At 40.7% G+C, this 16,782-nt stretch overlaps 1 protein-coding gene across 1 annotated transcript; it reads left to right on the forward strand.

Annotated features, from left to right (window-relative positions):
- Positions 1–1,011: 1,011 nt before the first annotated feature.
- Positions 1,012–5,284, forward strand: LOC104521099 (receptor-type tyrosine-protein phosphatase T-like; the record flags this gene model as incomplete). The annotated part of the gene is made up of 2 exons (XM_010162994.1): positions 1,012–1,213; positions 5,182–5,284. Coding segments are annotated over 2 exons (305 nt in total), but the record flags the coding sequence as incomplete, so codon positions are not given.
- Positions 5,285–16,782: the final 11,498 nt, after the last annotated feature.

The raw sequence follows: 16,782 nt of genomic DNA on the forward strand, positions 1-16,782 counted from the left end.
CATAGTGTTTCATTACAAATAAGTGAAGATCCCATAATATCAGGAAAGGTTAGGAGAGCAGCGGAGCACGTTATATTATATTGACAGCTCAGTTGAAATTGAGCTGCCTTTGGATTGAATTTGGAATGCAGGCAAAGAACTAGCTGGTAAATAAGTCATGAGTTGTACTTGCAAGTGTCTGTATATCAACAGGGTTGCCATGGGTAAGCATAATGGAGCTCCAGCAAAAATTCAAAGGTAGACCTTCAGCTTGGGTTCCTCTAAAGTTGTGTTAGCACTGGCAGTGGGGTATTCATGAAAGGCTGTCCAGGTCTGGAACCCTACTGACTTATTCTCTCAGGTGAAAACCAGGCATGGTACCACATGTAAACCTGCAAACCAAGGCTAAAAACATGGGGAGGGAAATGATATCAGAGGGTGGCTTACAAGCTGAGAGAGAGGCTTTTGTCTAAAGACCTGGTATTTCTTTCATTTAAACATACAATTTCATTTCAATGTTTCATTTCAGTGTCTTCTCTTCAGCACAGGAAATGACTTCCAAAACCTTTGTTATCAGCAAAAGGCTCCCATTGTTTTCAGCAGCCTTTTGAGAAGACCATTTGCCAGAAGGAAAAAATACTTGATGGAAAATGTATCCATATTTGCACCAAAAGTTTTTGTATATTGTGGGGGATTGTGTGGGAAATTCTCATGAAGATTCTGCTGGTTGTGCTGTGCACTCTGGTTTGGCTGCAGAAGTTCTGAGACTTGGAACAAAAAGCAATTTTTGCATCTTTTGTTGTAAATCAGCACATGCTGAGATTTTAGTGGAGAGAAGAAATTAGTTTTTTTCCAAAGTAAAGCCTTGGAAAAATTGTCATGTTTGTTTGCCAGCATCCAAATAGAGATACTGAAATATCTGTCCTTGTATTTTCAATGTCTAGTCTCAAAAGATGGCAAAATAGGGGAGCAGAGAAAGGCCGGATACAGAAGGCCCTTTATTACCTTACTTTCCTTGTTCTTCATTTGCAGATTACATACAAGGCCGTTGGGTCTCTGGATCCCAGTGCTGACCTGTCCAGCCAAAGAGGGAAAGTCTTCAAACTAAGGAATGAAACACATCACCTCTTTGTAGGATTATACCCAGGGACTACGTATTCATTCACCATCAAAGCCAGCACAGTCAAGGGCTTTGGGCCACCCATCACAACACGGATTGCAACTAAGATTTCAGGTACTGCTCTGGAGAAGAAGAAAAAAAGAACTTTCTAGGGCTTTGTTCTTTAGACCCACAGCTGATGCATAAAGCAATAAAAAGGTTGTCAGCTTAGTGTCTCTTCTACAAGTTTTATAGGGAACACTTTTATACCAGCCCAAATCCAGTATCTGTGTGTGTTTGGGTTACAAATGCAGTGGTTAATTTGTGGGTGTCTTAAATATCCACAAATATCTTTGTGGAGCATTTTAAATGAGAACCTTCATTAGTTCTACAAATAAACTATCCCTATAATGATTGTTAGTGTTGTTTGTGTGACTGGGGAAGCTCTTAATGTGGCTTTTATTTTCAGAATGCACCAAAATGGATGTAATGAAGTGATTGAATTAATAGTGCAAGGAGACCAAAAATAAAGGAGGAAAGCTGTTTTTATGTTTTCTTTATGAGTGAGGGCAGAGGGAGGGCTTGAGGTAGTAGGCTAACAAGTATATGAAGACACTAAGGAGGCATTGCAAAGAGAAGATGTGTGTATCTTTAGTACAAAAAGGAACTTAGCCTAGATATCAGAAAAAAGATGGATAAAAGGATGGCAGAGATGACACTGGGCAGTCATATATAGACTTTTATTTTAACTTTTAATCGATAGCACTAAAATAGATCCTCTAACAGAATTTGAAACTGTCATTTTTTGGAATACCTTCACTATTTTTTTGGTAAAGCCAGAATAAGTGTTTGGGATGCTCAGGACACTTGTAATGCTTGAAATGATGGCTGAGTGCCATAGAAGAGAGTGCACAAGAGTGCGTATTTTCCATTGTCCTATTTCAAAATTGGTTAATAAAAAATAAGTTGTTAGCTGTAAGTGACAGTGGAAATTTTAAAGAAGTAAAATATATTCCATTCCCTCCAGCAACCATCAGCAGGGTTTGAACCCTTGGTTACTGCAAAAGCTGACGTCTCCACCACACGAAGTAAAGCCATTAACTGTGGTCACAGCTTCCCGGACTGTTAAGGCTTGCACAGCCCTGCTGTGAAGGGAAGGCACGATATGTGACTGGAGAAATTAAAAAACACAGTAATGATAGTGCTTTTTCCCTCTTATTCAGTTTCTTTGCATTTTATTTAGTGTTAGAATCCTGTGTGATTATTAACTGTGTGCACACTGAACTTCCAAACACCTGGTTCACAATAGGTAGGCACAGGCTCCTTGCAGGCATTAGGGAAGTCTCTGACATTAGATTATCTTGTCACATTGTCAGTCCTGTACATGTACTTTGGAAATTACTGGGTGGATTGTTTGCCCACCCTGGTATTGCGAGGATGCTTCTGCTGTGATTACGGATCGTGTGATCTGCATCATGTCATAAAACAATGAAATAATAAATCTTATGTGCAGAATAAGCATTACAGAGAACTTTACCATTGCCTTCATGCTGTTTGCAGCAGTGGCACCGACTGTTATTAGCTTTGTACAGCTCCAGTGAAACAAAGGATGCATTTACACACCAATTTCACTAATACAGTCCTTTCTGGGATAAAAATGATACACTGAAAAAAAACAGCCAAGATAATGTTTTTCATTTGTTCTAATGAATGAAGACAGAAGAAATCAAAGCAAGATCCTTGCTATGTTGAGGTGATAAGGGAGAGAGGACCAGTGTTGGTAAGTTTTTAATGAAGTCAGTGACACCATGAAACGACAATCCTGGATTTTCCTGCAGTGTTGTTACATTGATAGCTCTGCCTGTTCTCTGCTGCTCTGGGAGGCAGTCCCAAGGTTAGCAGGGAGAAGAAGGATGTTTGCATGGACTGGAATATCCTTGTAAGGGTATAGATAGTTTCACATGAAAAGACATCTGTGCTCTATCGATGTGTGTGTCTATATGTTTTGGAGGGGTTTTTTGTGTTTTTTTGTTTTTTTTTTTTGTGTGTGGTTTTTTTTTCTTAATCACAATTATATGGCAGAGTGTGTGTGTCTATATGTTTTGGAGGGGGTTTTTGTGTTTTGTTTTTTTTGTGTGTGTGTGTTTTTTTTTTCTTAATCACAATTATATGGCAGAATTCCTGAGGACTTCTCTTTGGGCAGGACTGGGATCTTGCAAAATAGGCATTAAATTGATGAACAACGTTTGCTATTTTAGAGATCACTACCAATTGTAGTTTTATTGGGGTGCTACACAGCTGTTCCATGTTGAGTACATAAGAAAGCTTATTTTATATATATCTTATTTCAGAGTCTTGTGAGTAATACAGCCTCTGATGGCTGAATTCTACTCAACACCCTTAGCTAGTCTTGCCAAGACCCGTGTTTCTTCCATTTACTTAACTATGTGGTGTCTGAAAGTAAGATTGAAAATTGTCTGTGGCAGGTGTAGTGTTTTACGCAGAAGAGAACTAAAGAGGTGTCATGGACAGCCAGGAGGACACATCCCACCTAGCTAACATCCCAGAAACAATTTAGTGGCACCAGTGCCATGCGGTGGCTGGGCTAGAAGGAGCTGCTTCAAAGGAGGATCATGGATCCTGCAAAGACAGAGCCCAGCCTGTTTCTGGTGTCCACACTGCTCCTGCAACCTTTTTGCAGCACCATGTTGTGCTGGAACACCATCCACTCTGGCCAGAGCAGGTGCTGGACATTTCTTATTGTGACATCTTGTGACATCTCCAGCAACTACGGTGATCCCTGGTGTAGAAGAGCACTGTTGACATGTGTCTGCTTTAAATGACTCCGCTGCTTCCCCTTGATGCAGTGCACTGTTTATAGAGAAATCCTCGTTAAGGAATTGACATTCATTCCCAACTCATAGCCAGCTTATTGACAGAAAAGTCAGTAGCTGAGCTGATAATAGCAAGCACCATTCTTGTCAGTTTTCAGGCATTTAGATAAAAATCCTGATTGTAAACAGGATTGCAGTGGAAATTGCTGTGAGAGGATTAGATATGGGACCCCTACCATGCAGCTTGCCCTTGTGAGTTACAGACGAACCATTCGTGTGAATTCTTCTGTTTGCTTTATACTTTAAAGTTATTTCAACACAACTTGCATCATTGGAATAAATTTGATGCTGCTCTGATTTCATGAACTCTTCAGTTCTTCCACAGTAGAAATTACATCCCAAACACACATCTGCTATTGGGGAAGGGCGAAGTAACACAAGTAAAATAGCTTTCTTGAGGAAAGAAAGTTATTCTTTCCTCTATTCAGTCCTACTTTCATTAAATGACCCTGGTAGCAGATAACAAAACACAAGCAGACACTAAAGTTTGGCTAAGTGTAAATATTCAGTGGTTTTCCATAGCTCTTTGGGGAACATGTCAGCTCAGTGATGGTGATCCTGTGGCTGGCTCCTGCCTGAGCATGCCATGGGAAGCTGTGCAGCTGCCTGTTGATTCCACATCACTAAAGCACTGGGGTCAAATGTCATGGCTTTGAGTGCTAAAACAACCTGGCTAATTCATGCTCCTCTCTTCTCATGCTTTTGTGCTTCATAACACATCTTCCAGCTAATTAAGGAGACACAGCTTAAGTCCATATACTAAAAACTCTGTCTCAAATGTGGGAGGTCTAATCCAGGGAGCAGAACAGTGACCAGGAGCCAGGTTTCCTGGGTGCTGGTCTTAGCTCTGCCACTGATTCACTCATTCTAAGAGGTATCTTTTAATATCTGTGCAGTTTTCTTCCTTCACCTTTAAAATGAAAGGACTGATCCCATCTCAAAGGATTACGAAGTCTTAAAAATTCAAGACAGGATTTTCAAAACCAGCTTGAAGATTTGGTTGTCCGATTCCTGTTGAATTTTAATAGGAAAAGAGTGTACAAATATTTAAACAGTTTTGACAGTTTTGGTCATAACATTGGGAAGTATTTTGATGTTTCATTTGAGAAATGTTAAACGGTCTCCAAGAAATGTTAATATTATGTTGCCATCACTACCAAAGGCAGTAACTGGTGTATAACTAATGTGTTGCTCTTTGTTCTGCTGTAGCACCATCGATGCCGGAATACGACACGGACTCCCCCCTGAACGAGACCGACACTACCATCACCGTTATGCTGAAGCCTGCTCAGTCCCGGGGAGCACCTGTCAGGTAGGTGTTTTGTCTTCTGTTTTCACAGTTCTCCCCTCTCCTTCCTCCCCAGACTTCCCTCACGCCTCTCTCATTCTCCTCTGATAATACAGCAGCTGAAAGTGAACACTGACTAAAAGGCCAACCCTGCTGCTGATTCTGCCTTTCACAGTCTCCTTTTATAAACGCCTCAACCTCCTCGCCTCCCGCTGTTAACCTCCGGCAAGGATTACTCATAGCATCGCGTGGGGTTATTACCCTTTCAGCATCACTTCAGATGCCTTTGCAGCACCGGAGTACAGCAGGACGTGCAGCTGTGTGCTGGGCGGCTGCGAATGGAGCATCACTATGAAAGGTGGAGGAGACTTCAGGCCTCCATCTCCCACCCTCTCTTCCATGGTTGTGATGGTTTCACAGGGCTAGCAGCCAAATGCAGCTGCTCGCTCACTCTCCTCCCCTCAGGGGACAGAATTGGAGGGGTTAAGGACACTCGTAGGTTGAGATAAGAACAATTTAATAATTGAAATAAAGTAAAACTGAAAATAATAATGACAGTAAGACTGGCAATAATAGTAATAATAAAACAATTATAATAATAATAGAATATAAAAAAGAATGATGCACAGTGCAATTGCTCACCACCCACCAAACAAGCCCAGCCCATTCTCAGACAACAGTCCCGGAGGAGCAACAATCCCAAAATTGAAACTGCAATCCCAGAAGAGCAAGAACCTGAGTGAGAGACAGAGTGAGAGAGAAACCCTCGTTAGTGAACATGATGTTATATGATATGGAATATCTCCTTAGAAGTTTGGGTTACTAATTTTAATATTCCTTGTACCTGCAGACTAGCAAAACGTGAAGTCCTTTTACTTCCAGCGACAATTGGAAACATCAGTATGTTATCAATGTTCTTCTCGTAACAAATCTCATATTGAAACCAAACCACAGGCTCTTCTAGCTACTAATATGAAAACTAGCTCTGTTCCAGCCAAAAACTAGGACAAGGCCTTTTTTGTAACTATTGTCTGAATGTCTGAACTATCTTTAATGCTTGCAGATGCATTTGTTCAGATTCTGGACATAACTGCACTCCTTGCATCGTCATGTTGTAATCCAGCTGTTGCTCCTGGGCTGGCTGCAGAGTGAAGGAGTGATCTAGTCAAGAAAAGATGAACTCAGGTTTAAGTGAGACTTTACCAGTTGTAGGCAAGCAGTTTCCGCTCACAGAGTAGAGGATTTAGGAGCAGGGAGCTACACAGGCATCCGTGGAATAGTGCGAGGACCTTGCAGAAAACATTTCTGACTGTCCCTGAGCTGGGTCCTCTTCTTAATGATGAGATGCTGAAATGGGGCACTCGACTGCAGATCGCCCTGACTGCGGAAACATGACTTAGAGCTCTGTACTTCATTGCTCTCTTCTGTCTTGGTGAATTTGTTAATGGTGAAAGGCACCACCACAGGTGAACAAACTTCCCTTCTGAGCTGGCACTGCCTTATCTGTGGTGGGCAGATAAGGTGACCAGTTGGTGATTCATCCTGCCAGTCTCCTCAGCTGAGAGCAGGAACTAGAATCTCTTGTGATAAAAGCCCTGGCTGCTGCTTCGCAGAGGTGTCCAGCACCCAGTAACTCCCTCTAGGCTCTTCAGGCTTTTACCTCCACTTTCCACAAGAGACTACAGAACTTTTTTGAGTGGTATTTTAAAAACCCAGAGTCCCTTCTTTCAAAAGTGGCTTGGGTTTCTACGCCCTACTGACAGGTTCTTAGTGCTTTTGAAGAATGTCCCACTAATTATTCAGGTGCAAATTGCTCAGATGTAAACTACCTGATTTAATTAAATATCCTGTATCAGTTGGTGGTTGACTCTGTGTCACAGGTTTCACCCCAAATTGCACTGATACTCTAAAGGAAAAAAAACAAAACTGTTTTTTAAGACTCAACACCATCCCTTTTCTGCTTTTTTCTGAGGAATTTATTTTAAAGTTTCCCTTTCAATCTCTGGTACTCCATATGAGCAAATTTAGGAGTCTATTTTCTGAGTCCTTCAGGGATGTTTTTCTGATAGAAAAGAGCAGTAAAATCACACAGTTTTGTTTTGTTTTATTTCTTTATATGGGGGAACATTCCTGTATCTCGTTTTACCACCTGCTGTCTTAAAGAGTGTTGCTATTTTGTCTTTTTATTGAAAACTCTTGTGATTTTTCTCAAAGTCAATTTACTATACTTTAACTGCATCCAGTGAATAATTTCTTTTCTGCCAAATGCATCTGTTATAAAAAAAATCTGGTAGAGATTTTTATAAATTTTCACTCTGGTTTCTTTAATTGCATCGTAGCCTATTATACACACATTTGCCATGAGTGCAATATTTACATGTCACATCTAAGTGAAAAGATTGCTTCCTATTATGAGCCCATTTTATTGACTTAGGCATGTGTATGAAAACCAGAATGGGGGCAGGGTGAAGAGGAGGGAGTCTTGGGGAGTATTTTAGTATTTTATTGACTATGACAGCCTCAGAATGTGTGAATACCTTTCTCTGTATAAACATACAGGCTGTTCTTAGTCTAGCTTCAACAAATTCAGTTATTTCAACCTTAGATTTTCCTAGTTGCTTCCCTTTTCTTCCAGTCTGTTCTGCACACTCTCCAACTTGTGTAAATTCTCTCAAAATACCGTATCCAAAACCAGGTAGCACTCCCTTGGAGGCCTCAACAGCACCTCAACAGAAGAATAATATACTGTGAACTGCTTGTGACACTCTTAACTCACAAGAATAAGGTGTTTCTTTCCACTCAGTGTTTTTTTCCGTATTCAAGCTGAGATCAAATATATATCCTCTTTGTTGTTGTCTGGTTAGCTGTAATACTATTTGCTTGTGTGTGCTTTGTTCCTCCTTCACAAGTATAGTATTTTCCATTCATCTGTAGTAAATATGATAAAATTGATTTTCAAAATGTTTTAAAATTCTGATACAAACTTAAATGACTTAAAGCCCCTCTTAGTCTGATGCCACCCTCTGTTCAGTTACCAAAGGTATTAGTGAAAACACAGATTCGAGTGACTGAGGAATCTCCATGGGCAGCAGAGGCGCAGTTGAAGGTATCTGGAGGGGATCCCACATGATGCAGCATGCTGGTAGGATGCCTCTTCCGCTGGCCTTCCTCACAGACATGGCCATGCTTTACTAGATCCCTTCCCTTTTGCCCGCTGACCTTTCCTATCCCAGCTTGGCTGAGATGGGTCTGAAAAGGTACTTGAAAGTTGTCTGAAACAGCTTTTCTTCACACCTTGTGAAACCTCTGATATTCAGGTCACAGAATACCAGAATTGCCTAGATTGGGAAAGACCTTTAATCTCAACAAGTCCAATGATTAACCCAACACTGACCAGTCCCCAACTAACCCATGTCCCTCAGCACTATGTCTACACGACTCTTCAATCCCTCCAGGGATGGGGACTCCACCACTGCCCTGGGCAACCCCTTCCAATGCCTGAGAACCCTTTCAGCAAAGAAATTCTTCCTCACATCCAATCTCAACTGCCCTTGGTGCAACTTGAGGCCATTTCCTCTCATCCTGAATCATTCCTCTCATCCTCATCATTCACTATGTAGGAATAGGTTGACTCACCTCATCAACCTGACAGTTTCTGCTCTGCAGTGCTCCAGGTTTTTATTATGGTCCTCCCAAACTGTGAAGATGAAAAATAAATTACTATACAGTAATTATTCTTAATATTTTCTCTTATATGCTGAGGATGGTGACTTGGAGTATGTGTGAGGATGACTGTAAACTAGTATCTGTACAGAAGGTAGTTATGTGACTTGGTCTTGTATTACTTCATTCTGCTGTAGTCTGGGCAGCATACAGATGGAGTATGGTCTGCAAGGTCATCTTTAAAGTAAGATTCATTGGGTTTCCATTTGTCTGAAATGCAGGTACACCAAATCCAAAGTCACTTTCAACATAAAGACATTTCTGATGTTCCTCAGTGCTCATGAGAAATAACTTAAATGAGGTTGTTTATAAAACTAATGATAATGAATTTGGCATTGTTAACGATCTATAGATGACAGTGAAGATGCTTTCATATGAACCAATAGGGATAATATAAACTTAGATATTCTTTGATCTATTTTGTCCTATTGCCAAAAGAAAGATGAACCCTCAGCAAGCAGAAATATTCTCCCCTGTGGCATAGATGTTTCATTCTTTCCTTTATTTTCCATGGTATAACCTGCAGAGCTTGACTCCACGTTGCCCTTTAAAAATAACTTTTAGGTGTTCTTATATCAATCTAAAGCCCATGAATGGTGCTATGATTGATTTGCTGAAGACTGACATTCATCTATAATAGATTCAGAAGAGGAAAGAAGAATGCAAGTGTTCTAAATCTTTACTACTCAACTCTTTCGTGAAAATCTCCAATGTGATTTTGAGGATAATTCTGCCTTTGAATCTGTTATTGTCAGGAGGGCTGAGTCAGTCCTTCATAGATTATTCACACATGACATCTTTAGACTTGTATTTTAGATTTTATATCCCATTCAGTGCTTGAAAATACCACTGTGAGGGATTTTATCTACATGACATGTCCACTGGGCTGGTTTTTTGGTGTTGAATATTTTGAAAGTCCATCTGGTTAATTAACATGTTGTTAGTTTTATCAATCCACCTATACTACTGTTATGGAGAAGATCACATTTCCAAAGCATGTATTAGTTTTGAGGGTTTCAGAGTTTAAATAAATGCTCCCCTTAGGTGTGATTGCCTTGTCAATATGTTGCTCTGTGCATAGGAGCTGTAGGACTCTGTACAATGACATTAGAGAAGAGTCTGCAATTATTTTGGGGAGTTTCAGACAATGGAGAACTTTTTTATTGGAAAAAGATGGGCTTAATCTCTCTTGTCTTCCTGCAGCTCTCTGAGGTGTATCAGTAAATAATCTGTGATGTTCTTTTGTGTGTCTGCCAGCATGCAGGTACAAGATGGTCTTTATGCACCTGACCCCTGTACTCTGCTAAAGAACAGTTTTATTAGAACAAAGGTATTCAATCTTTGCCCCTGCCTTTATGCACATTTATGTATTTATTTATTTATTTATTTGTGGGGGGAATAAATATAAGATCCATATATGTATGCAGTGTAAGTAGCAAGTGTAAGTGATCCTGGAGAAATATATTCAGGTAAGAGTAATTTATTCTCTATGCATGCGATGATGGGGTACTTGTAATTACTTTGAGGAAGGATGGGTTAGTTTATTAATGTACATCTTGAAGGAAATAAGTAAATCTAAGTAGGAGAAAGGGAGTTTAAATATTTTAAATATATGTAGAAGTACTGAGCAAAGGTGAAACATATACTTCCATAACAACAGCCAGCCAATAGGAGAAATTAATTTATATGGACTAAGCTCCATGTTACTCTTGAGTATTATCATCTGATTCTTGGTCTCCCAAGCATGAAATAAAGGAAATATTTTTGGCCTACGTGGTGCTAAACAAATTAAGAGCAAACAACTGTAGTGTTATTTAAGAGAACACCTAAGAACAGTGGTTTCATTCTGGTTTTCTGGTTTTATGCTCAAGCTATTCTCCAAGTAAACAATCCCATATGATGTATGTGTGTACTTATGTGTTACTATATAGAGCAACAAGTGAAAATTCCCTGTGATGAAGGGGAGTGGTATTGCTCCCATTTAATCTGGAGAACTGAGACTTTGACTAGGTAAAACTTGCGTCCATTTCAGTCTGCAGCAAAGTAGACATTGAGAATCTGTGGAGCCATAGACCGTAACTTTAATCTCCAGATAATTCTTTCTTTCCTTGTGATTTCAGGCATCATCTGTTCATCCTGGGCTTGCCTTTCCTGTATCACTCTCACTATAAACTTTGTTTTGCTTTTGGGGCTTTTTTTTGTAGTTCTTTTCATCCTTATGAAGGAGTGGTGTCCAAGCCTAGTGACCTTGATTCTGTGGTGGAGGTGGAATGAGACAAGAAGCTATAAACTTGCAAAATTTGCTGGGCTTTTTGTTTGTTTTTGATGGTGGCTTTGGTGTGTTGATCTCTCTGGTGTGTAGATCCCTGTAGCTATATAGGGAGCAATGCTGTTCAGCCTGCTGCTTTGCATCTTCTTAGTGGCATCACAAGAGTTTGCTTCAGGCATTTATGTTGATAATTGATTCATTAATGCCAAGAAAGGGTGGCAATTTCTTGTTCTTAAAACTCCCACGCAGTGTACCTTGTGTTTGAAAATAAAGATTGGTGTCAAGGAGCAGTGAAACAATAAAGAAGGTTCTAATGTTGAAGTCTGTGGGGAGCATAACAAATTATCATGCCCTTGGTAATTCAGAAAGTTCAGTTGCCTTGATAGGCATGTTGTAAGTACCTGGAAAATAAAACTCCTGGCCTGCTTTTTCTAAGCTCATATTCAAATATATGCATCACATGACTTGGTTGATTGAATACAGGGCAAACAGTCATCACATTAGATCTTTTAATTTTGTAGTAGCTAATGAGGAATGAGATTATCAATCTAGGCTTCTGATATTATAAGTCTAATTATCTGTATTAATTAACATGTCGTATAATATACCTCAGGGATATTGTTCTGAAATCCTTCAAGTTAGATTTCGCCTGCATAACATTCTGCCTTTAATTTAGGCAAGAGTTTGAAGGTAAATGAGTGAGTTTCCTCTTAAAGATAAACCAGATCTGCTTTTTCTTCAACTCTGTGTGAAAATGAGAGGATGAAATGGAGAATTTGGGTGAATAGTGTGGAATAGCGACAGCTGAGTGGATCAGCACAATGTTTATTATACCAAAAAGGAAGAGAATAGAGTTGCACAGTATTTGCAGACTTGACCTCATCAGTGTGTCCAAACCTCGGTGAGCAGAGCAGAGCACTGCAAACCTGAGTATACGCTTCCATTTCAGCTGGGGTTGTTGAACGGTGGGTTTGGATCATATAGGATGACTTCAGTGGTATTTGAAGTAAGTCTGGATCTTGAAGTGCTCTGCCTACTTTATCAGGAGAGAAGCATAACGGAGATACATGGATGCATCAGGATGCAAAGTGATGACCATAAGCATCAAGAAGGAATATTTAGTCTTTTATGTAACGTGGCATAATTAGTTGAATGGGTGTTTTCAAGGTTTTTTTTAGTTCCCCCTGAAGAGTCAGGTATTGGCCATAAAAAGTGAGGATAAGGGGCATTTTGGGTCAATTGTCTCATCTGGTACAGGAAATGCATTTTCTTACTGTATCAGCATACTGTTCATCTGAGAATACTGTCCCTTAAAAGGTCATAAAACTGCCTTTGCCCATTTATCAGCCCTCAGAAACATGGCTGTTCTCCGAGCCTGGATTACCTGCTGTGTCTTACTAACCATTCCACAGAGAGCTTTGGCAGTACACAGAAATGGGAGAAGAAAGCCATAAAATTTGTATATATTTTAATGATAATATTTTAACAATCAAATTACACATAGAGACAATTCTTTTGTGTCAAGCAGCATTTTATCAGCTCTACAGTGAAGCTTTTGCTACCACTTTTTAGTTTTATGAAGGCCTGAGGACGCCGAGAGCGGAGTGAATGTTTTTGCATAAATCTTTTATGCTGTCCACCTAAACTGTCAGATTAAATCCCAGCAATCAAAAGGTTAATGAAGTCTGAACTTTAAGCTGAGAATCACAAATTGATGGCCATTTTCTTACATCAAGCTGTCAACCAGTAAAACAAGGAGAGAACAGGAGAAAAATACCCATGGTTGCCAGTTTGAAGATTTCTTTTTCCAAGACATTTCTTTTGCTTTACATCTCCCAGAGTCAATTTGCCCCTTTCTTGTTATCACAGAATAAAAGGCTAATTGCAAACTTCTTACAAGATATTAAAAACTGGGAACTGAATTTCATGAGGCGTACTGCTTTTGGCTGTGAGAGCCCTTGGATCAGACCCTTTGGTGGGATGAGCAGAGCCTGACCACAGCCACTCAGAGGCAGAGGAGCCCACAGGAAGGAGCTTGGATTTTTTCTTTTTGCAAACCACAGGGGATGATTCACCTAATTGAAGCAGCTCCTTAAGGTACTTAAAATGAGATGGGATGAGTCTGGGCACAGGTCCCTGGCAAATGTCCACCTCTCAGAAGCAGTGCGTGAGCTTTCTCCAGGCAGCAGTCCCTCTTCCAGCAGTGAGGATGATGAGTTCAGAGGGTGAGGGGGCTCTTTTCTGTTGCATGTGGCAGGCAATGTTTACGCTAGCAGGTGCCCCTCGATGTGTCTATAATAACACAAAAACGTGATAAAAGGGAAGATGAGTAAGCTTTGCTTTGCTGTTGCAGACTAAGGCATTTCAGGATTTAATTATACTACAGGTATATAAATTCCGGAAACATGTTAATGCTCCCGTGATTAAAATTATAGAGAGCCTAATTGAAAAAGCATAAACCGAATTGAAGAATTCCTAATTATAGTTTGCTTTGAGGTGTTAATTTCCTCCATAATGAATGCATAATTTCTTGGAACTAAAAAAGGGGGTTGATGCACCAGCGCGTGGGCTGCAGATGGAATGAAGGGATTATCATAAATGCAGCCAGACAGTTGAGAAGAATAAAGCTCTGCAGCCATGATGCTCTTCTGCCTCTCTATAATTTCAGTTCTCCTTGCACAGCGTTTTTCCAAAGCAAAAAGCAGAGCTAGGAGATGGTGAGGGATTTGCTTACTGTGCAAAAGGAAGAGGGAATAGGACTGGTTTAATTAAAAGTAGTCCTGGTGCAAAAGAGGAAGGTGAGGAGAGAGGCAGAGCATGCGGTGCTTGTAGTGGGAAGGTCAGACAGCAAAACAGAAGAGGAGGCAATGCTGACTTCCCTTCTCGCCCACCTTGACAGATCCCTAAGTAACGGCAGGAGCAGTTGATGTTGATGTGGGTTGAGGTTTTTACTGCCAAAGGATACGTCCTGTATTTCATGTTTTCTCTTGTATCAAAAATACACTTAGTTTTGAAGGGACTTGGTGAACTACAGGATTATCGGATACAACCTCCTAATGTTTCAATCTGCCCCGTTCCCACTATGGTGGAGGTAAGAGGTGTTTCCAGATCATGAGAGACGAGCTGCCAGTTGATGCAGAGAAGTCCTTGCCCTTGGGAATTTCCTCCTCCCGTTTCTCCATCCTGTTTTCCTTTGTTGAGGGGCAGGAGAAGTTGCAGTGAAGGTACCATTTAAGAGCTCTCCCTGGTGTCAGAATCATAGAATGGTTTGGGTTGGAAGGGACCTTAAAGCTCATCCAGTTCCAACCCCCCTGCCATCAGCAGGGACACCTTCCACTAGACCACGTTGCTCAAAGCCTCATCCAACCTGGCCTTCAACACTTCCAGGGAGGGGGCATCCACAGCTTCCTTGGGCAACCTGTTCCAGTGTCTCACCACCCTCACAGTGAAGAACTTCTTCCTAATATCTAATCTAAACCTCCCCTCTTTCAGTTTAAACCCATTTCCCCTTGTTTTGTCATTAACTGCCCTTATGAAAAGTCCTTCCCCAGCTTTCTTGTAGGCCCTTCAGGTACTGGGAGGCCACTATAAGATCTCCCCAGTAAGCCTTCTCTTCTCCAGGCTGAACAGCCCCAACTCTTTCAGTCTGTCCTCATAGGAGAGGTGCTCCAGCCCTCGGATCATCCTGCTGGCCCTCCTCTGGACTTGTTCTAGCTGCTTGTTCAGAAGCATGATCACTTTGCACTTTCTCAAAAGCACAAAGTGTCCAAAAAAGGTGGAAAGAATCTGGCTGATACTCTGCAGCTTCAGGGGCTGAAAATCTGTATTAACCTTACCCAGGAGAGCTCATCTTTCCTCTTGTACATTGATGATCTAACTGTGAGCAGACTGTTTCCTGACCATATGGGCCTTGTCTAGTAATTGAAGTTTCTCCTGAGGTTAGAAACAGAGCAGGTTCCCCCTTTTTATCTTGTGTTTTTTCTTAGCCTTTTAGTTTTAAAAAAACCAAACACACAAAAAACCACAAAAATATTTTTTTCTAGTGTTCTTTCTTAAAAACGACATCAGATTCTTATGTGCGGGTTTTCCCTCCAGTCTGGCAGCTGTGGTTGTGGGAAAGGGAGAGAAAGCTTTGAAATCCAAACTAGATTATTTCTGCATCCAAATGGACCTAATTTAATGGAAGCCATTGAAAATACCCAAATTAATTGTAACTGTGAATATATGCAAATATATCCATCCCAGTGGCCAAACCACCAGTTTTATGAAGGATATGCAGAAGGTATTGGACAGTCCCACCAAGGGTGTGCCAGAGTCTCTCCTTGTCCTGCAAGTTGTTCAAGAACCACTTTGGCTCTTGTCCTTGAAACTTCCTTCTGGTTTTAAACCAGCGATCACTGAGGATGACAAGAGCTCCGCCAGCGATACCTGGTTAATGCCAAGCGACATTCACAAAAAAGGGGTTGGTTTTGGGCTTTTTTTTTTTGTAGATCAAACAGATGGCAGGTTGCTCTGGAGGGAAAAAACACCTCCAAAGCCGCTAACATTAGCTCCTGCTGCAGTGAAAGCCGTATCTGTCTGCACTCATTATCTTTAATCTGCCAGCACAAAATAACATCGAACTGGAGAGATAGGGACTGGGCCAGTTCCACTGGGAAACAGCAGCTATTATGTCTAATCTGTGTTGTGAGCCAGGTCAGGCTTATGGCGATGGTTGAGATAATGGAACACACAGCTTTGAAATGTTCTCTGGTTCTTTTTTTTTTTTTCCCCTGTCTTTTTTATTTAAAAAAAAAAAAAAAAAAAAGATTATTTCCAAGAAGATTAAACTGAGATAATTTAAAGCATATAAAAGAATGATGCATGATATAATACATGCAGTAGTAGTGTTCTGGGGATGGAAAGAAGGCGCTATTGTGAGTACAGTTAGCATCTTTTATTAGACCAAATGATCCAACTGGGGAAAAATGGGATTTTAAGCACACAAATCCTTCTTTTTGGTCAGTAAATACTGACTGTCAATGCAGTTGTCTTTGTGCATATCACCCCGGTTCTGTTTGCTGTGCACAGGCACTGCGGCGCTGATGGGGCTTGCTCAGAACTGCATGGGTATAATTGCATTTTTTAGATTTCTTTCGATAGCTGTTCTTCCTTGGAAAGACATGGTCATCAGTCACTCAGAGAAGAGTAATGATGAGTGGAACATTAGGAGGTTGGATGCACTGACTTTACTATATGTGTTATGTATGGATACACACGTATGCTCACACACGAATATTTAGATGCGCACACATGCACCCAGCTGTTAATTTAAACAGTCAATATACCTCCTTATTGGCACAACATTCTTACAGTATTTGTGTTTGACAAGCTGTTGTGTCTTCTGTGTGGTGCAATTTTAAGAAAGAGATGGTCTCCAGAACACCTCTCCTTCCCAGCACTGTCAACTCCTCCTTTAACTCTGCAGGTCACATCACACGGGATGCCCAGAAGTAGATGGGTTTTTGTTTTGTTTTGGTTTTTTTTGTCT

The sequence above is a fragment of the Antrostomus carolinensis genome, unplaced genomic scaffold, assembly GCF_000700745.2.
Source record: "Antrostomus carolinensis isolate BGI_N321 unplaced genomic scaffold, ASM70074v2 scaffold6312, whole genome shotgun sequence".
Taxonomy (NCBI): domain Eukaryota; kingdom Metazoa; phylum Chordata; class Aves; order Caprimulgiformes; family Caprimulgidae; genus Antrostomus; species Antrostomus carolinensis.